The 21901-nt window shown below is 35.0% G+C and overlaps 1 protein-coding gene across 4 annotated transcripts in view; it reads left to right on the top strand.

The window, feature by feature from the left end:
- The window catches only part of SEMA3A (semaphorin 3A), a 469306-nt gene that overhangs the window by 297479 nt on the left and 149926 nt on the right, over positions 1-21901 (top strand). For 3 of the 4 annotated variants that reach the window (XM_060632359.3, XM_060632358.3, XM_060632357.3), the window contains one exon: positions 20625-20782. In XM_060632359.3, coding sequence (XP_060488342.1) covers positions 20625-20782 — 158 coding nt within the window. Of the gene's footprint in view, positions 1-5599; positions 5711-20624; positions 20783-21901 lie in introns of those variants that run through there. The other variant, XM_060632360.3, reaches the window with a different exon arrangement.

Genomic DNA, 21901 nt, shown 5'->3' with positions numbered 1-21901 from the left:
GGTTGTGTGTTCACATGTTAATCTCTGAATTGATTTTGAAAGTACATCTATAAAAAGCATTCTCTTCTACTCATGCCAAAGGACAACCCTTTGTCTCAATTCTGGTGAATAGTTCTGTTGGAGCAAGCAGAATGGGGCCTGTGCTGACTTTAAACTCAGATAGCTTTGACACTTGCTAGCTCTGAGGTCCTACTCATGTTTCTTTACCTCTTTGACTGCTGTTCTTCCAATCTGTAAATTGGAATAACTCTACCTACCTCATAAAGTCCTTATAAGGATAACATATATAAAAGGTGTGAGGGCACCTGGTGTAAGGTAGAACTAAATAAATACTCATTTTTCTTTTACTCCACAAAATGGTCTACAGTAAAAATATTTCAATACCAATATTTGGTGCAGTTTTGTTAGCGGGAATAAATGTGGCATCACTATAATCCTTAAGAATATACTTTTACTGTAAGGTTACAGTACCTCAGATTTTATTAAGATCTCGCAGCTATCTTTTGTGGTTTCAAAAGCCACAAATTATTTCAGAAATAAATATAGGTCAAGAATCAGTCATATCTTGAGGATCAACTTAGGATCTTTATGCCTCTTTTTATTCCTTCTAGTGTGAAAATTGATGCTTTCTACTGTGGGACTTTTGTTCCCTCCGTTTCAGTGTTTCTTCTCTGGCTTTCTAACAGCAAAATGTCCAAAATATGAAACTCAAAATACTGAGCCCATTGGAACACAGTTGTCCACACCCAGCTTGTATATAAGTAATTACCTGAAGCTAGTGGTTAAACCTGGGTATTTTCAGTCCTCACGTTACTAGAACCATTAATGCTTAGAGTGCATCAAGAGCTAAAAAAGCCTAACCGTATTTTTTGACAGTTTATTCTGTCATTGAATTATAGTATCACTAAGTAACACACTTCTCCAACTGCAAATTGCCTTAATGTTGAATGCTTTTCTCTAACTCGTGTGAGGAGGTGGTGTTCTAATTTTATTTCCCCCACAATTACTATGTCAGCTCTCTTGGAAATACAGCAAGGAGAGACTGATAGAGCTTTATGTAGGAGTTGTGCATCCAAAATGTTTCACTATTTAATAGGATTTATGTGTAATATTTCCTAGGGAAAAATACATTTGTAAAGATGAGTGCTTCCCCCCCTCAAAAAAAAACCCCAGGGGCGCCTGGGTGGCTCAGTCGGTTAAGCGGCCGACTTCGGCTCAGGTCATGATCTCGCGGTCCGTGGGTTCGGGCCCCGCGTCGGGCTCTGTGCTGACAGCTCAGAGCCTGGAGCCTGTTTCAGATTCTGTGTCTCCCTCTCTCTGACCCTCCCCCGTTCATGCTCTGTCTCAAAAAAATAAATGTTAAAAATTTAAAAAAAAACAAAAAAAAAAAAACCCCACCCTATTTCTTTTAAATTACCATAAAATGAAAAAAGTAGTCTGAAAGAGGTGAGTTCTTTGTTTTTTATTTGTTACTTATTATTATTATCATTTGTTGTTGTTGTTGTCCTTGTAAGGTTTAGCAATTTTGAAAGGACTGGGTACTTCCATGGGTGTAGAAACAATTCTTTAACGTCACCACAACTGTATCAAGCACTAAAAGATCAGTTAGAATTCTCTGACTCTTGGACCTTTAAAACCTCAGTAAACAATTTCAAGTGGCTATTCACTATGCCCAGTGGCAGATTGTTTCAGTGAGTTTTTGTAAAAAGGGGAAATTGGGCAAAACTTCCTGTCCTTTGGGGAAAAAATTAAAAAAGCAAAATATTTTGAGTTAATAATAATGCAAAAAATCATTGATTACCAGATCCAGCAAGTCAAATGAGGCTTGCTTATGAAATTACAAACTCTTACAGAGGCCAGCTTTAAGAATTAGACCATAAAATTTTTGAGTGACCTTAGACATAACAGAACTATAGATCTAAGTAGGCTGAAGATGATGAGAATTAATAAGATACTGGCCCTATTATCTGGACTCCAGAAGAGGAGTTCCATCATATGGTAATATTTTAAGAAGATCCCCCTGATTATTCTGTGTCCAGGGCATTGAATGGTGTAGTTGAATTTATTTAGTTATGTTGCATGAGTCCAAGTAAGAGGATAGTGTCTTGAACTGGATTGTTAGTGGTAGCAATTGAAAGGTGTCTGTGAGTTTGAGATGAACTTTAAGGGTAGCATTGACTGTGACTTACTAAATTTGGGTAATTGCAACAACTGTGCACTTTTCTCTCAATTTTCCTATAGTTAAAGTCTCAAAGATTCCCTCAGGCAGAATATTAAAGTTGCTTGAACTAACTATGTGCTCTGGTTCTTCAGAAAAGACGGCTAGTGCTACTTTTACACACACACACACACACACACACACACACGCACAAACTCCATTAAAGTCAGCATGCAAAATGTACCTTTTGACTTTTTGCTAGCAGATCCACTCTACAGAGTCCCCTTAACCTTGCTGGGTATTAGTCAGTGTGTGGTCATCAGCAAACTGTACACAAAGTCTCAAATTAGCATTCAACAGGTTCTGAACTCAAGACCTTTTGAGATCCCTACAGATGTTATTCATCTTTCAATGATAAAGTATGATATTTCATGGGATGTAGACATTTTCCAGTATGGAAAAAAGTTAATAGCTATTGGTTTAACCTTCATTTTTGAAAGTAAACATACAAATTGTAAAATTTCATTATAAGGATTTTGGAGAAGTAGCAATACCAGTGTGAAGGAAAAATAGATTTTCATACTCAAAGGTATTTTGATTAGCAGCCCTTCTCATGCCATTCAAAAGAGTGCATTTTTGCCTATGCAAATATTCCAGATAATGTTAAAATTGCATAGAACATTCACTCACTTACTCAGCATATACCAAGCTTGAAAATTACAATGCTGATTGCTAATTTGGGGAGAATTTAAACAAAGGATTCTATACGTGTGCTTTAAGTCAGTGCTGGCATACAGATTGAACATTTCAAGTCTGGTTATCCACCTTTAGGTGAAAAGGTTAGCTCCAAGTAAGGATTTGGTCTTGATATTGTTATACAGAGTCCTTTAACAAAAGAAATTGAGACGTTCTTGAAAGGATTAACATTTTATGGGTCAGGATGGAGGACTATGACTTTCATTCAAATAAATATATAAGGAAGAAATCCTATGGCTGTAACACACAGCTGGTGAAAAACATAATATTCCCACATACATTTCATGTCTTTTTGACATGTGTATCTTCACTGTATACAGACTTATATGCACACAAACTTTCCCACAGAACCATGCCACATACGTAGAATTGGAATGTGTATTTTACAAATAATCCCTTCACAGACAATTCAGGCAATAAATACTAAGCGAAGTAATAAAACTATCCTTTCCTGTGGCTCGCTCAGTTATGCAACATTGATCTAAATAGTGTTTTTTTAAGAAATTATTTTGTAAATACTTTTAAGGCATGGAGTGACCCAGGGATGCTATCATAGGTCTAACAATAGCATTTCTTGTATTTTTATTATTTTTTTAACAATAGCATTTAAAGGTCACACTTTACGGGGTTTGTGATTACCTGTAGGAGGGAAAGTTTGGAAAGAGCACTTTTCTGCTATAAGGCTTACAGATGGAGACTTTAAAATTAAATTGAATCCAAATAATTCAGGAGTCATGATACTTTGGTCACGTAAAGATGTATAAACCCCATTATTTCTTTTTTTCCCCCCTGATGTATCCTATAAATACTGGTAACCATTGATTCCAGAGGATGATATGAAAAAAGTGAACAAAAAACCCACAATAAAAGGTCTTGTTGTAATTTATAAAATTCCAGTTGGAAAGAAATTGTCTAGAAGCCTTAAAAAGTTGGAATCATTATAACATCTTCAGAAAGAAAAGACGTTAAAGATATTTAGACATTACATCATTCTTTTTCTTTTAAGTTAGCCTAAGAAATATTTAGGAGCAGGTATTTTACATGTAGAGTTACAGAGGCAAAAAAAAGTCATAGACTCTTGCCAGTAGCTCCATCATAAATCAGATGTAGATTTAATATGATATGCAGAACAAAAACTGAGCTTTCAGAATCTTCCTTAACCCTACAGTTAAACTGGATATATTTGAAAGTAATTATATTTTTCTGTTTAAATGTAAGGCAAATGTTACCAATATAACTTTAAATCTCAGATCTCATCATCAAATAGAATGCACACTTTTAAAACTTTTCTTGGGTATTTTAGAGTAGAAATATATTTAAAACATTTTGACTTCAATCATTTTCATTCTCCCTACATAATTAAAATAAGCTAATGAGCATACAGAAGAAGGAAGTGTTAAAGCTGAGAACTGCATTTGGTAACTTCTTAAGGGCATATTTGATACAAGTTGACACAATTTCTCATCTACCCAAGAGAAATTCCCCAACTGCAAAAGATGGCCTATTTGAGGTCAAGTGCTTTTGTCAAGTTATTTGGAAAGAACGAGGCACACCTGCCCAAAGCACATCAACTTCTTAAAATATAGAAGCTATAGACTAGGAAGGTATAGAGTTGATGAAAGCTAAAATACATTCAAATTCTCCCAGAAACTTTGGAGTAACTTAAAAAAAATCTATGAAAACCTAATGGGACTTGAGCACATTTGAGTCTAATTAAAAGAGACACTATTTTATGTAGTCCTGGATATGCTGATCCAACCATAGGAGGAATCCTGCATAATGAAAATCTTGCATGGGAAAGAGTGTTGATAGATAGGTCTTGAGTTGGAAGTATGAGGTCACTAGTTTATATCCTGAGGAGAAACCTGGACATAGTCCATGAAAAACAGCTGCTTTAGTAAAATGTAATGTCTTGCACACAAATGGAATTAAACTAGCTACTGTCATTTTTAAGGATTCCACAAGTCTCAAAGAGAGGTGGACATTTGGACTCAAGCATTTCAGACATGCTATTTCAGCATGAAAATATAATTTTCCTTGACATAAATCAATAACGGGAAAAAAAATACATTGCAGTCGGAGTACATACTTTATGACTTGAATTATTTACATTTATTGAGACTTACTTTATGGCCTAGAATATGAGCTATCTGGGTTTCATGTTTACTTGAAATGGCTGTATATTGTATTCTTGTTTATTGCAGGTATTTTACAAATGTCAACGAAGTCAAGAAGGTTGATAATCTGTATCCTTTCTGTACCTTTACTATATACATATATACTTGGAAGGGTGGTCGGCCAATTATTTGAAGACGATTGTTGAGATCTCTGAATATAACGGTAGATTTGCCTCTCTGTGTAGTTCCATCGATTTTTACTTATGTACTTTGAGGCCTTTTCCTTAGGCGACTAAACATTTCCGACCGTTATGTTCACTTAAAAAAAAGTAAACATTCAGGGGTTTTTTTGCCCCTGTCAGCCCGCGTAGAACTGCAGAGATCTCGCGAGATCTGGCTTTCTCTGGGCAGAATGTTCCGGCTCCTTGGCGGAGTTGGGCTCCGGTCCTCTGTTCCCGGAGACAGATTTTCTGAGTCCGCTTACGTCTCGCCTGGCTCACCCTGCACTTCCGTTAAATGCTGGTCTGCCTTATTATTTTAATATGTTTACAAGGGTATATTATTTATCATTTTAAAAAGGGATACTTTTTAAAACCCAAAACACCGCCCATCCCCCAGTATTAGCTCCATAATGGATGTTTCCTACAGCGCCAGTCAGAGAGAGCCAGGCTGTACGCGGGTAGGTAATTCACGCTCCCCGCCCCGGGGCCCGTGGGGGGAGGGGTGTGGGTGATCGTGCCCGGTTTCCCTGCACCCGCCTTTCTGGGAGCTGGCCTGGTGGATTCAGGAGCCACAGGAACAATAAAGCCACTGCACAGCAGAGGGAATCAGGTTGCCCGTAGGCCCAGCTGTAGATAAACCAGCTTGGGACATACAGCAGGTGCTCAAAAAGCCACTTGGGATTTAGAAGCTGCTCCCTGAGCAGGCTTTGCTGGAGGTTTTAATACACCAACTCCTTCCCGTGCCAGGGACAACGCTGTGTTTAAGGAGTATTTCAAGGTAGCCAGCCAGCACTCCCAGATGCATGATTAGGGAGTAGAGGAGTTCCAGAATTTGGTGCAGGTGTAAAAGGGGCGGTACCAAGAGCGGGGCAGTGAATAGCGCCCTAGATGTGAGTTCTAGGCCTCACTGGGCCACTGCTTGACTTTGAGACCTGGGTGTTCTCTTAGTATTGGGGTCTGCCTTTCTGATCATTGTTCACAAGGCTTACTTTCCCCAGTAGGCTGGCAGCAAGGCTCCTCATCCTTGAGAAGGGCCTGCCAGCTTGGCTGGCGGGAGGATTCTGAATGCAGTGATTAATTAGCCATGTCAGCCAAGGGTGCAGGAGGGAGGAATGGCCGCAAGTGTGCTAAGAAGTTGTCCTCTCCCATCTGAATGCTTAGTCAAGACTGGTTCTGCTTGCTTAGCAAAACATCATGTGACAGGGACACAAGCTGATGGCCAGCACACAGGACTGTGCTACAGTCTTGTCAACTGCCATAAAGCCCCAGCCAGGCTCAACACACAGGACCGGGTGCCCTCCTTCGCTGGGCCAGCTCTGGGAAGGCCCCCCCACTCTCACCAGGACAGACGGACACCTGTCAGTCCTAAGGCCTGTATATATATCAGAGTAATGATATAGCTATGTGAATATATCTGATATATGTTACAATATATACAATAGTTAAACTATATGCCATTTTACAAGAAAGTCTTGGTCAAAACTGTACAGATACAGATACATTTTAAAACCAAAAAGAGAAAAAAACAAAAACCAAGCACTCTTTTGAAACTCATACAAAACATAAAGTGACTTTTGTTTTACTTTTCATTTCTAGACATATGATTGCAATTCTAGGAAACTGTCCTATTTTTTTTTTTCAGACAATGCCTAATAATCATTAGCTGAATTAGATATTAAATATTTGTTACACCAATTTCCTAATCTTTTTTGGTTTCTGTTTACCTTATATTAAAAATAAGTTAAAATCAGATGAAGGAATCTACCAAAAACATGGGATGTCATTATTACAATACTGTTACCCTCCAAAAATATACAGGAATTGAAGGCAAGATGACAGCACAAAGAAAGGAATTGGTCTGCATTCACTTTTCAGAACAATTAGCCTGGAAAATATCTATCATTTAAAAATTATTCCAACCAAACTATTTTCTCCGTTTAATATCCTAGTATTTATCAATAAGTAGCATTTTTAGTAATCAGAGTCTTCTATTAATATGGTAGTATCTCCCTGAATGTTTCTTGAAAGTAGGAGTGCTTTTACATTAAAAAAAAATATATCATACAAGGTTGGGAAACATCAGGTTTAGTAGTTTCCTTATGTAAATTTACCCACAGCTAGACCTCCAAAAGTCTTTTAAGGTCTTAATTTGAAGTATAATATAATATATGCAGTATTCTCCCACATTCCAGCTTCTCATGGAATACTTTATTCCATGGGGCATCAGAGGAAATTAGTATTTTATGGAACACACCAGTATAGGATCCTTCATTCATTAATATGTATGTTTGCTTTCACTGGGCAAAGAGATAACTTCAGCAGTTCTTGATGTATAACTAATGGCATGTAAATGTCACAGAAAATATGTTCTAACTTTTGTTTGGAATATTCAAGATTGTGTATGCTTTTCCAGTTTAGCAACTGTAGAAGGTAGGGAGGAAATAAAATTCTCTATAATTAAAATTAAATTTCACTAAGGTAGTATTTTGAACCCCAAATAGTATATGTGCATTAAAGGGAAAGCTCATTGTGGAATTGCTTACTTAACAAAACAGAAATATATTTAGTAAAAGATTGGCCACAAAAATAGTGTAAGACCAAGTATAAGCATCCATTTAAGCATAGAAATTAAAAAGTGCGTATTTTTATCTTTTATGCATTTATCCTTCGGTAAGAAAATATGCATTTGTATCCCTATTTTGTTGCCCTCACATGATTATAAGGTAAGAGTTCCAAGGTCAGTGATAACTCTGCTGCAGTGTATATTAAATCAATGTGTGTATTTTTTCTGAATGTTACAAATCAACTACTGATAGTTCAAAAGCTCTCCTTTTCTTTGATGTCTACAAAGATGATAACCAACTGTATGTATGTGGATGATGTGTCTTTCCTGATAGACCGTCTTTTGATTTCGCTTCTGTTGATAATTGGTACTTTTGCAATAAGAACATTCTCAACTACCTGAATCAAGACTTTCATAGCAATATCACTTACTGGTTCTTGACAGCTAATGAAGTGGCAAAGCAGGGCTGATAAACTCCAGAGCCTATCAAGAGAGTTGAGTGTAACATTTTTTAGATTCTGATTTCCTAAATGAGGTGGAAGTCATTAAGTTCATCAAACAAACTCAGCTATGAACTTTTAAACTACTTTCTTGAGTTTTTAAAGTAGAATTTCTTCCCTTTGAGTACTTAGAAATGATAAAACAACAGTTATAATTGAGAAAACTAGAAATTTTTTCCTTGATTTTGTAATTCTGGTTTTTACCACTTTTTGAGTCTTACCAGGAGTGGCATTTAGCCTAACAAGAAACAAATGCCTGTTTTAGATAATTGCCTTACAAGGAAATAAAAAATTAAAAGAAATATTTAAAATCTTGGAAATGTTATGAAAAATGTTTTGCCACTTTGGAACACAGCAAAATATAAGACCTTCTAAAGCAAGTTTTCTGAGGTGGGAGTACATAGGTTCCTATTTTTATAACAATTTATTGATTTGAAGAGAAATTAAAAAAATAAATACCTGTATTTGAAGAAATATTCTAATTTTAAAGATAGAAAATAATTGTCAATTATTTAATCCAAAACTTAGTAGTAACAGTAATATTATAAAGAAATGATTGGCAGAGATAATCTTTTAACTATTTACATGCAAAAGAAACAAGTAACAGGAAAAGGTAAGAATTCAGAAATTAGGGACCTTAGATAATGTTATATGACTCTTTCATGCTCACATAGAACTGCTGTGAGGGTTTCATTAGAACTTAATAGCACTAATAACACTTTCTCTCCCTGTGTCTTGAGGCAAATTTTCCCATTATTCTCTGTATTCAAACTAATGGAGAAGTCTCATTTTGAATGTGTGTGAAGGCAGGGATTAAAAGGAGATCATATGTCACTTTAAACAACGTTTATTATTTATCATTTATTTTAAAATTTTTATTAGTGTTTTGGTTTGGTTTTTGTTGTTTTATGAAAGGGAAATGGTAATGTTTTTGATGAAGTGTAGAAGCAAGTTTGATAAGAAATTGACTGATGCTGCTTTTTTTGCCCATTCTAAAAGAGATAAATCGGGTTCTGAATTAGACTTTTGTTCTAGGGGGATAAATGTCTGTGTGCCCTGCATTGGTCCAGAGAATGTTGAATGTTGAATGTTGAATATCTGTTGTCTGTTGTCCTCCTGTTCAGCCCAGAGATGCAGCTTGATTTTAATGAGCCCTGGGAAAGCAAGGATTTTCAATAAACATGCTGGATTCTTAGTTTCATTCTAGGGAATCACTGAATTGTCCTCAGGGCTCTTAAATCAATCCTGGCTCACATTATCTTTAATTTTAATCTGCAAATATTCCAAAACATGACCCAGTCTTAGAATACACTTATAGCAGAATGAATTTAGAAAATAAAATGGAACAATTTTAACTTGTCTCATTTTCTATATAAGATAAAATTTTTAAATTATTTATTTCTGTACAAAGTAAATTTTAAATTTTTTTTTTTATTTTTTTATTTTTTTTATTTTATTTTTGGGACAGAGAGAAACAGAGCATGAACGGGGGAGGGTCAGAGAGAGAGGGAGACACAGAATCGGAAACAGGCTCCAGGCTCTGAGCCATCAGCCCAGAGCCTGACGCGGGGCTCGAACTCACGGACCGCGAGATCGTGACCTGGCTGAAGTCGGACGCTTAACCGACTGCGCCACCCAGGCGCCCCACAAAGTAAATTTTAGAACTAATACTGTGAGATAATTTTTGTAAAAAAAAGAAAATATTTGGGCAGTGTAGAGTATAGGAAAACTTAATTTGCCCAAATTATCTATGTAATAATCAATCCCCCCTTTTATTTATGTATATAGAAAAATTATAGAATGTCAGTGAAATCTTATAAACCTACTTCATTAAAGCATATGACTTCTTTTTGATTAATAATTTCTGAAATGTGCCCACTCCAAAATTGAACACATTATTAGGGGAAACATAATGTGTCATCATTAATAGGATTATTATTGTCACTAAGATCAGAATAGACTCAGAACATATTGTATGGTTTCATCTAGAGATCTTTTGAGTTCATTGGTTTTCAACAAACACCCTCCTCCTCCATCTCTCTTCCACCCCTCTGCAGGAAATCTGATTCAAACAGAATCCTTTTATGGGCAAGCCAGAAGCCTTCATAATCAAAATGTATCTATTCTGGTTAAAGCAGTGCGACATGCCTAGGTATGCCATATGAATGCTCTCCCTATTCCCCATATCCCCCTCAAAAGACAATAAAATAAGCTCTCAGGTGAACCAACTTCTACTTTAACTGACAAACTCAAATTGCGTTTGTTTGTGACACCCAGACACCATGCAGTTTAGAGAATGAAAAGACTAGAGGAATAAGGGGAGCAGGATAAGATATGGGTAATCTAACCCACATATCCTGTTGTACACTCATAAACACGTTCATTTTATCCACCTAATCAGAAATTCATCTGCTCATTCATTTGATAAACATGTAGTAAATATCTTTTGTCCACAGAATCTAAGTTTTAGGTAATTCCTATCCCCAGCCACACAGACATGCTCCTCTGATTTGGTTACTGGATTGATCCTTGAGAGTGTCCATATGATCTCCTGGACTTCCTTGTGACCTTCTCTCTCTTCCAACTCTAAGAAATAGATTCTTACCTCAGTCAAAAAGGGACACTCATGAACACTAAAGTAAATATGTTCTCTGGAATGGTCACACTTCAATGTATCAGTTCTTGTCAGTGAATAAGGAAGGTTTCTTTCCTCCCATAAGCATATCATGGAGTGGAAATGATGGAAAAATACGGATGAAATACTCATTTTCTTTCTTAAGTAAAAGCTCATTTTCTCAACATTAGAAAAATTCAGAGAAATTCTTAAGCAGTTTTTAAAAAATTCTTACAGTGGGTATATATAAAAGATAACATGTAATAAGTGGTTTATAGCTATTTAATTCTCCATATGTGAATATTGTCCACAGTTTTGTTACTGGAAAATTAAAGTATGTAGTGTATAAATGTTAGAAAACATTTGCTTTCTTATAGCCATTTGGAATATGACAGCTATTTCAAGAACACATTGAAATATATGCTATGGTATGTGTAAATGATTGACCAGAACTGCCTGATAAATCAGACTTTCAGGTGTATTCTTTAGATAGGCTTCTTTTTTGTTTTCTTTAACTTTGCTAATGATAATACAATTCTTGCTACTCATAGGCATTTAATGAACATTTACTGGTAATAGAAACCTGCCTGTAGAGGAGCCTCATAAATAATTAAGACATAAAGACAGAATCAAAAACAGAGTTTCGATCTCTGGATTACTAGCCTATCACTCAATGCACTAAATTAAACCAGTGTGAATTATTATAAAAGAAAGATCTATACTTTAATTAGAGACTTTTACTGACTAATCATCTTGCACAGAAATAAGTGATCAATTGTAATACAGGGTTGTATTAATCACTTTTAGTCGCATTAAAACATTTAGTTGCCTTATGTAATAATGATATTTAAATTCATTTTTTTTCCAAGAAGAAGTAAAAATTAGTATCTTATATTAGGTTTTTTTTTTCCTCATAAATCGTTAGCAGCTTTTATTTTTTGAGCAGATACTTGTACAAAAACTTATCAAAGATCAGGCAGAAAAAAAATAGGAGAAAATTAAAGTCTTGAGCTTTCTAGAGATTTATTTAGAAAGAACGTTAAACTAAGAGCCAGGAGAATTTAATATAAACCTGGCCTCTGCAACTATTCATTGTAAAGTCATTTATGCTTTTTTGTAAATGAAAGTAATCAGACTTTATAGTCTAAAGGTTTTTTTAGATCTCAAATTCAATAATTAATTAAGTAGATGGTTAGCCATTTCTTCTACAGATAATTAGACTCATATAGCACTGTGATCACTTTATATATAATAATCCGCTGTATGTATGTAGTTAGAACAGTACCTTGCATTCAAGTGTTACTTGTGATGATGATGGTGGTGGTGGTGGTGGTGGTGGTGGTAATGCCACCTTTGTACTTTAGGTGTAATTTCACTTTTTATGGACATTTTCCTATAATAGCCATATGGATTCCTAGAGTTTGTTTCTGTAATTAAGCATTTGAGGATACAACTTTTATGATTTGTTAACCTTTTGATTACTAATTCAATCCTACCTGGAGTATATGAAGGTAAATGCCAGATTTCAGCATTCTGTCTCGAAACATTTCATGCTTTTGCTATATTGGACATGTTTTCTTACTAATTTGTGGTTTGATATTTCTTTGGGGTTACTTCCTGTCTTCATTTAAGACCAATATTCTTCTCTGTTTTCTTATTCTTTTCTTTTTTCTATGTGAGATTCAAAGGAAAGTGATAGAGTAAAAGTGCCCTTTTCTCAGCTTGTTTTGTAGAAAATTATTCTGGAGGTAGCACTAGCATGGTTAGTGTAAACCTATGGAGGAAGTTCTGTTAGAATATAATTATAATAATCAAAGGAAGAAATTATGAGGAAATGAATTATGACACTGACAATGAGGATGTAAGCAAAGGAAAATACACAAGAAATTATTGTAGCGTTTAACAAAGTGGAGTGATGGATTGGACCGATGGATGATGAAGAGGCTCTGGGTTACATGATTGAGTGATACCTGCATCTAGTTTTAAACATACAGAAAGGTGATGATGTCAGTGATGGAATGAAGAAAAGGGAGTGAGTTCTGTTCAAGTCCTGCAAACTCTGACATGTTTGTACAATATCTACATAGAAGTATTTGGTAAGCCCTTGTTTGGTCTTCAGAGGGAAATCTGTCTTGGAAGATAGACATTTAAGACGTCAAAATCCTGCTAGTGACCGAGAAATACCTGTAGAAAAGATTACCCATGGAGTTATTACTGTGTAAAAAAAGATCAAGTACAGAGAAAATAAGATAAAGATTTAAGAGACTACCAACTAAGGTGAGTTATGTAATAGTAAGAAATAACCAAACTTACATTTTTTTTCTCAATAATCTGTTCTTAGCATTCTCAAAGATTCTACCTTCTTAGAGATAGAATAGGGTAAGACCAAAAGAACCGGCCCCAGGTGTCAGATGGGAGTGGATATCTTGACTTTCTACCACATAGTCTCTGTGACCTAGGATATTTCCAATATCTGTCTGAGAAAAAATGAGACTGAGAACTGTCACCTCATAATCTTGTTATGAAACTTTTAATGAATATACCTATAAGTCATTTAGCAGTTTTTGGCAATAGTAGGCAATTAAAACTGTACCTTATATTTTACCTTATTTCTGTCTCCTGATCATTATCATGTCCTGTGCATGGAATGCTCTGCCACACCTCATCCTGCTGGTCAAAGTCATACGTTACACATTTTTTTAAGGCCAGGATTAATCGCCAAGCTCTTTCTCCAATGAGTATCCACTTTTCCATGAGGCATTCATTTCTCCCTCCTGTTAACTTTCTTAGCTCTTATTATTCTTCATGCTGTTCATTTAGTTTTTGCTTCTTTGAGGGCATTTGTCTTTCCATCAAGATTTTATTACTCTTTATAGTCCACATACTTCTTAGCCAATGCCTGTGTATTATACACAATAAAGACTGGGTATGTGCTTGTTGAATTAGATTAGTCTGTAGGAAGTAACTCTCCATACATATGTTTCACATTGTAAAAAGTGAAAAACAGATTAATATCACAGATAGGCCTGCTCTTGAGTTTTACAAGGATATTTGAGGAAAAATACATTGTCTCTCACTGACAATATAGTTCATTGTGTGGCATCTAGAAGCTTAGAAATTGGGTTTGTGCTGGTAACGGACCTTTGCTTGTCTAAAACTCAAATGTGGGCACCTTGTACTTTGATTAGGGAGTCTCTCCAAGTCAACTACAAATAAGAAGCACCTGAGAAGAGAAGGGAGAGTCCTGCCATAAATTCAATGTGTTAGGAGACATTAGAGATCAGACCCTTGGCAAATATAAATAAATAAGTTGGAAGAACTTGGAGAAATGTTCTAGGCAGAGGTGGGGGGATTGTGTTTTACAGAGTGTTGTGGCGTCTGGCATAGACTGGAGAAAGTAGTTAATGTAAAAGTTACCATCGGACCAGGATGTAAAAATTGGATGCACATTTCAAGTATTTACTAGTTATGAAATTAGAAGATAGATTTTTCTAAGTATATTTGAACAATACATACCAAACTTTGTGAACTGAGAGCATATACTCAGCATCACCAAATAAATAAAAGCATGTAGATACCCACTAACATTAGCTGTATCTATGTAATGACAAAATACACTGGCTAGAAATGCTGTGAGTAGAGTAGAGTAGAATTTATCTTAGAGAAGCAGTTGCCAAACATGTCTGTGGAAAGGTACTTCCCTTCTGTGTAATAGTCTTTAAAAATAAGTCCTTGGTGAAATAAAGTAGTAAAAATAAGGTGAATTTTTCTACAATATAAATTTATCCGTATCCAAGGATTATCCTTTTTGTGTGCTGCTTCTTGCTCTTTTTATTAAATAAAATGCCTCTTTTTTGTATGAAATCATATGACTGTCCATAGTACTTGTTTCTGTTATTTTTATAATGCAACAAAAAGTTGCCAACTTTTGGGGCGCCTGGGTGGCGCAGTCGGTTAAGCCTCCGACTTCAGCCAGGTCACGATCTCGCGGTCCGTGAGTTCGAGCCCCGCGTCGGGCTCTGGGCTGATGGCTCAGAGCCTGGAGCCTGTTTCCGATTCTGTGTCTCCCTCTCTCTCTGCCCCTCCCCCTTTCATGCTCTGTCTCTCTCTGTCCCAAAAATAAATAAAAAACATTGAAAAAAAATTTAAAAAAAAAAAAAAAGTTGCCAACTTTTATTTTAGCTCCTTTTTTGCTTTAGAAATAATTTAGTTTTTGAAATTTAAAAAATAATCTAGGAAGCACTGAAATACAGCATCTAAAACTTTGGACCTCCGTGAACCTTCCAGTATTTACAAATATCTGGATATAGTCATCATTTAGTCAAAATATTTGGCTTCCTATAGATCCAGCCTTTGACTACTTTAAATGGGATCTTTGTTCTGTGAAAGGACAAAGTTCAAGTCATAGAAAAAGGACATGAGGCTAAAGCCATGAATGAATACAGGCAATTAATTTGAATCCAGTAACTGATGGCATCCTATTACCTTTCATGCTATAAAACTTAGAGGAAGGGGTAAGGAAAGAAGAGAGAAAAAGAGGAAGGAAGAGCAAGAGAATGAGAAACAATAATGGAAGTCAGAAATATAAAGAACAGAGTGGCTATTGTTTGATTTTGAAGGTCAAACAGTTCTTCATCCTATTATAAAAATGTCTAGTTCTGGGCGGTCTGACATTCTAGAAATTTGTATTCATTTCATTGCCTTTTGAGAATCTGACCTGGTTATTGCAATACAATAATCTGTAGAAATCTATTTTTGTCCTAACGATAATCAGAACACCACAGGAACTATCCAGCTTTATTATGTAGAGGTCAGTAGTCATGTATGATTTTGATATAAATTTTCCCATCATTTTTTTTCGTTTCATACATTAAAATAAACATGAGGAGAACATCAGCTCGTAAAATAATTTTTCAGTATCTTAATCTACTGATAATAATTACTAACAGTGTCTTTTTTTCTTTATTCAAATAAAGCTACATAGATTATGATGAAAAAAGGAAAAAAGGCAGATCTCAAAATTTATAAATAAATAAGTAGAATGAAAATTAGAATTGACATGAGGGCCCCTGTGTGTGGCTCAGTAAGTTGACTGACTGACTCTTGATTTCAGGTCATGATCTCACAGTTTGTGAGATGGAGCCCTGTGTTGGGCTCTGCACTGACAGCCCCAAGCCTGCCTAGGATTACCTGCCTCCCTCTCTTTGCCCCTCCCCAGTCACTTGTGTGCTCTCTCTCAAAAATAAATAAACTTTCAAAGAAATAAAGATGCATTAGAAAAGATCATGGTTCTTCTCCCATAATTAGTTGCTGGGATCCTCTAATTAAAATACATCAATTATAGTTTCATTTCTTCTTTTGCTCATGTTATTACATTAAAAATAGATATATGGACTTTATATATATGTGTCCTGAATTTCATAAGACTGTTTTTTGGAATTATATCACAAGAGAATGTAATCTATTTGTAATTGAACACTCTGCTGCTTGAAATCATATGAAATGATTCCCATCCAGAACATCTATATACACTTAATGCTTACTGTCTCCATTATCTTATAATGGTGATAATAGTTAGCACTATTGAGCAAAAACTATTTACTCTTTGATTGGTATAGCTTCCATTTTGTCATTAAACAAATTGTAGACGCTAAATCATTTTTGGAAGCTGAAATAAATAGAATGCTTATTTAATCACCTTTCGTATTTCAGAATAAAAAGTTCATTAAAGAGTGCTTGTTTGAAATGGCACTTTTGATTACAATTGTACATTGACTTCTCTTTATGGTTGCCACAAAGTGTAGAGGTTGAAGCAATGTCTCAACCAGGAAAAAGCTGAATTACACCAGAAAGAATTAGTGTCTTTACATGCTTTGGTCTACCAGATTCATTATAGTCAAATTGATTCTGTAGAAATTTAGATTGTTCTCTAATGTTTGTTGCTATTTTCCTGGATGTGAACATAGGCAAGATATGAAAAGGTAGTGGAATATTAAACATTTCACATTTCTGAATACTTATTTTAGTTCCAATTCTAATTTATGTCACACTAAGAATTATAAAATAGAAGCTGAAAAGAAAGTCCTAAAATTCTGAAGGAGTAGAGTCAAAGTTGAAGTTATTTAATATCAGGTATAGCTGAATGTATCTACATATAGGAAAAAAATAACAAATTTAAAAAGGAAAACAGAATATTAAAGAATATGAGATCTATCTAGATTTAGAGAAAATGTCTCTGATTTTAACCTAGGTATTTTTTTCCCTGGAAAGTGTTGAGATAATCTAAGCAATCTAGAATTTGCTGTGACTCAGTGTCATGAGAGTCTCAAAAAGACTCTTTTCTTGGTTGTAATGAAATATAAAAAGTCCTTGATAGAGAGGAACATCTAAAGAAATTGGAGCAAAAAGGAATGATTAGGCAAAATCAAGTATATTTGAAAGTGATGGAAAACACAGCTGCTAACCCATACTCCAGGAAAATATTGTCTCTTTGTTTAATGAAATGATCTAGCATTAACATATTTTTAAAGCGTAGTTTGTTTCCATAGTGATGTCATACATAAACCACTAAAGACTTTTCTCTAAGTTGTCTGTACTGAGTAACCAATGATTCTCCCTGAACGAATTTACAAAATTCAACCTGTAATGTATTTTTTTAATTGGGTGCATGTTTTCATTGTTTGGAATTATAATATAGATAGGCACTACATTTATTATTTAAAATTTAGGTTAGAGAAATTGGCAAACCAAAAAAATATTTCACTGTTTTTAAAAGGACCTTTATATTTCATACTAATGTAAATCGAAAGTATATTGGTTTTCTTTATCCCTTTACAAAATAATAATGCTAATGAGTTAGCATATTTGGTAAGATAGTAGAAAAAAATTTTTTTTTCAGTCTGCTACATCTGGACCTTAATTTCCTACTTCTGGTCAAAAAGATTGAACATACTACTATTTCACCTCTACTTATACACATAGGTGATTGTGTGCTTTACTATGCAAATTATTGTTCTAAGTATTTAACATGAATTACCTAATTTCACCTTCACAATAGCTCTTAGAAGATATATTATTAACCCCATCTTCCAAAATCTGAGGTCCAGGTAGCATAAGGAATTCATCCTAGTTTGCACAGCTAGTAAGTACTATGATGATACTTGTGTTCTTACCTGTAACTGGATGACTCTGCGTTCTCTAGGTATAGTAGTTGTCTTCCCATAACTTTTTCCACTCGATGCTTAGACCTCCCTTATGTAGTTCTGTGTGTTTCCAATTAAAATTCACCTTTGTGTCTCTTGAAGGACCCTCCTATTGGTTAATATTTATGTAATTGTCTTGGCTTAGACTTACCTGACTTTTCAGTTTGTCTAGCTCCCTGTAGTTTTGTTTCTCTTGTGTTGGGGGGGGCGGGATTATTATAGATTTTATAATTGGAAGGAATACTGAAGGGCACGTTCTCTATTTGATAATTATTATCTCTTTGAACAACCATTAAGTCAGTCATTGAACATGTCCAGTAATGTACCCTTGCCTTTTATAGTAGCCATCCTCACACAGCTCAGGATGCCAGAAATTTCAGTCTTATATTCATTCTCTGTAGCATTGAGTATTTGCAATAATTCGGAAAGTGGTGACAGGATGACATTTAAATTCAGATACCATGTAGTGAATTATGGTTTTTTCTCTCTGGAAACTAATAGCTCTCATTTATTTCAGACGTCACTCATGTGAATGAAATTCTCAAATTGATTCCTTCCTTCCCTCCCTCCTTCCTTCCTCCCTTCCTGCCTTCCTTTTCTTTCCTTTCTTCATTTTTTTTTAAATGGGTGTGGAGGGTGGGAAAAGGCTAGCCCAGTATTATACTGTTTTTTTATGAATTAATTAGAAAATCACATTTTAATAATTTTAACGATTCTTATAATTTTGTGTAGTAGATGGATGGATAGATAAATCCATAGAAAAAATACACATTCGATTTAATATTTAATGACCTGGTAATGTGGAAAAGAAACCATGTGAGTTGTAGGTAGTGAGCTATTAATTATAGATTTCCTGACTTGAGGGGATGTTAATTCTGGTAGATAAGTCATTTACATGAATGATTGGCAGTGTGATACAAGTTATAGGAGTAATTTACAAAGAAATTATAAGAATTTCTTGGGGCTTGCACTTGAACTAGCTCTTACAGATGGATACTCTTTGTGGTGCCTGGGTGACTCAGTTGGTTAAGTGTCTGCTTTCGGCTCAAGTCATGATCTCACAGATTGTGGGTTCAAGCCCCATGTTGGCCTCTGTGCTGACGGCTCAGAGAGTGGTGTCTGCTTTGCTGTGTCTCCCTCTCTCTCTGCCCCTCCCCTGCTTGTGCTCTATCAAAAATAGATAAACATTAAAAAAACAGAATGGATACCCTTGTCAAGGTGGTATGTAGTTGTAGATGTCAAGAACAACGGCAGCAAAGGCTAAAAAGTGGACAACTGCAGATACATTTTCCTGCAGGATAGGGGACATGAGGGAGGAGTACTGGGTTGGGGTGTAAACTCAGATGGTCTTTAATGCTAAATTAAGCAGTTTGAACTTTATCCCCCACTGAAATAATATTTTTGGTTATATGGAGAAGGCGGTAGAAGAAATAGATACAGCAAAGAAACTTACCGTAAAGCTAATGTATGGGGGACACGACTGGGATAGAGGAAGGGTCTATATTGCTGCTTTCTCTCCTTGGAAAACACATTCTGCATTTTGTGGGTGTTGATGAAAGGGTTCAACTATGTGTGCCCTGGACAAATCTGAATCATCGATTCAGTACACAATTTTGGAGAATCTTCAACGTTTCCATCCCATGGGAGGGGGTTGTGGTGGTATATGTACATAATTTTGACTGAGGCTGATATGTAAAAAAAACAAAAAAAAAACCTCTTTGTTGATTATCAACAATTGCCTTTGTAATGCAAAGGTGGACTTACAATTAATGTTTTTATTTGAAAATATTTCTTCACTTAGGGATAGGTCTAAAAGTCAGGATTTGCCCCTTAGCAAAAGCAAATAGAAGAATGATAATAAACTGAAAAATTGAAGTCAGATAGTAAAATTCATATAACTTACGTTTTTATGAAAACGTAACTTGGCTTCTGTATATGTGTCAGTCACAAAATATTACAAAAGATTTAGATGGTGGAGTTAATGATTTAATGGTCAAAAAGACACGTAAAAATTCCTTAGTAAAAAGAAGCCTCAAACAACCTAGGAGGTTCAACAGTGTTTCCCTCATACTGCCTCTGCTCTGTTGGCCTGCTTCACTTTTCCTTTTAGATAATGATTTGGAACAAATGAAACCATTTAAAAAAACCTTTGTAAAATTAAAGACATTTTATATACAATACTGAGCATTTCATTTTATCATTACATGCAGAGATTTCATTGGATCAGTTGTGCAGAGGAGGTATTTCTGTTCCTTTCTTCTGAAGAAGTATATGGTATTGAGTATGAAATCAGCAAACTAATGAATATGACTTCCATTTCCATGAAATGTAAACAAACAAACAAACAAAAATGGCTCCTGTATATTTCTTAGTACCATTAAGAACAACCACTGATTTGTAGCTACAGCAGGCCGTAGATTGCCATGTACCAATAGTCCATGCTCATGTAGGACCTCACATTAACACCCAATGTCTTGCTTTGTTACCTTGCAGAAATGTTGGAATCCAACAATGTGATCACTTTCAATGGCTTGGCCAACAGCTCCAGTTATCATACCTTCCTTTTGGATGAGGAACGGAGTAGGCTGTATGTTGGAGCGAAGGATCACATATTTTCATTCAACCTGGTTAATATCAAGGATTTTCAAAAGGTATCTTTATTCTAATGTATACACTGTAGTTTCTTTAAAACATCTCAAGCTATTTAACAGTGAATTCTCTAGCTATTTGATAGTGTTACAACTGAAAAAAAAAACTGTTTAAATTAATAATTTTATTTTTTCAGATGCAAATAAAAATAATGCATTGATTTGATTATCACAAATCAATGGATGCAGTAAACCATAAAAATCATCAAGGACAAAACCATAGTATGTTAAATGATCATTTTAAGAAATACTGACTTAAGCTTATCCTTCCATAGTTGTATCATTTTTCCTGTGTAAAACTAAACATCTGAACCATTATATTTATATATCATAATTGATGTCATTTACCGTGTGTGTGTATATGTATGTGTATGTATATATCGCTATATTGTCAGCAAATGCAGAGTTCATCAATCATTTTACACATGCCTAATCTGGTGTGTCACCTGTTTTTGTAAAAAATGGTTATTGGAACACAGACACTCATACATTTACATATTGTCTATGTTTGCTTTCATTCAACAATGGCAGAATTGAATAGTTGTGATAGAGATCATCTGGCTCACAGAGCCTAAAATATTTATTATCTGGCCTTTCAAACAAAAAGTTTGCAAACTTTTTGGCAAGATCAGTTTTCAGTGTCAGATCTTTACAAATGTGGTCATTTAGACACTTGCAGTCTATCAGTTTTATCCTTACTCTACCATGTTTTTGGCTTCTTTAATTAATAAGCTATACAGTTTGGAAAATAAACATGGATTGAAAAATTAGTGCAAATTATGCTACTGAGTCCATATGCTGCACTCAAAGTCAATTATTTTTTCATAGTATTTCCAGTCATAATTCTCAGAGGAACAAAAATCTTTTATGTAACGGCTTTTGTAGGAGTACTAGTATAACATATTTTTTTAGAGTACATATACATCAGTTTTTATGTATGTTAATTTTCCTTCTTATAGGACTTTAGAGAGTGGTGTTTCCTAAACTTCTGATAAACTTTAACATATTGGACAATAAGTTTTGAAAAGTAATGAATTCTATTAAAAGCTTTTGTCCTGGTTGGAGAATATTGCTTTGAAGATCAAATGAAGATTAAATTCAAAGCTAATTCATATCTCTAAT

The sequence above is a fragment of the Panthera onca genome, chromosome A2 (genome assembly GCF_046562875.1).
Source record: "Panthera onca isolate mPanOnc1 chromosome A2, mPanOnc1 haplotype 2, whole genome shotgun sequence".
NCBI lineage: Eukaryota > Metazoa > Chordata > Mammalia > Carnivora > Felidae > Panthera > Panthera onca.
The sequence above is the reverse complement of the archived record's forward strand: the minus strand, read 5'-3'. Positions and strand labels throughout refer to the sequence as shown.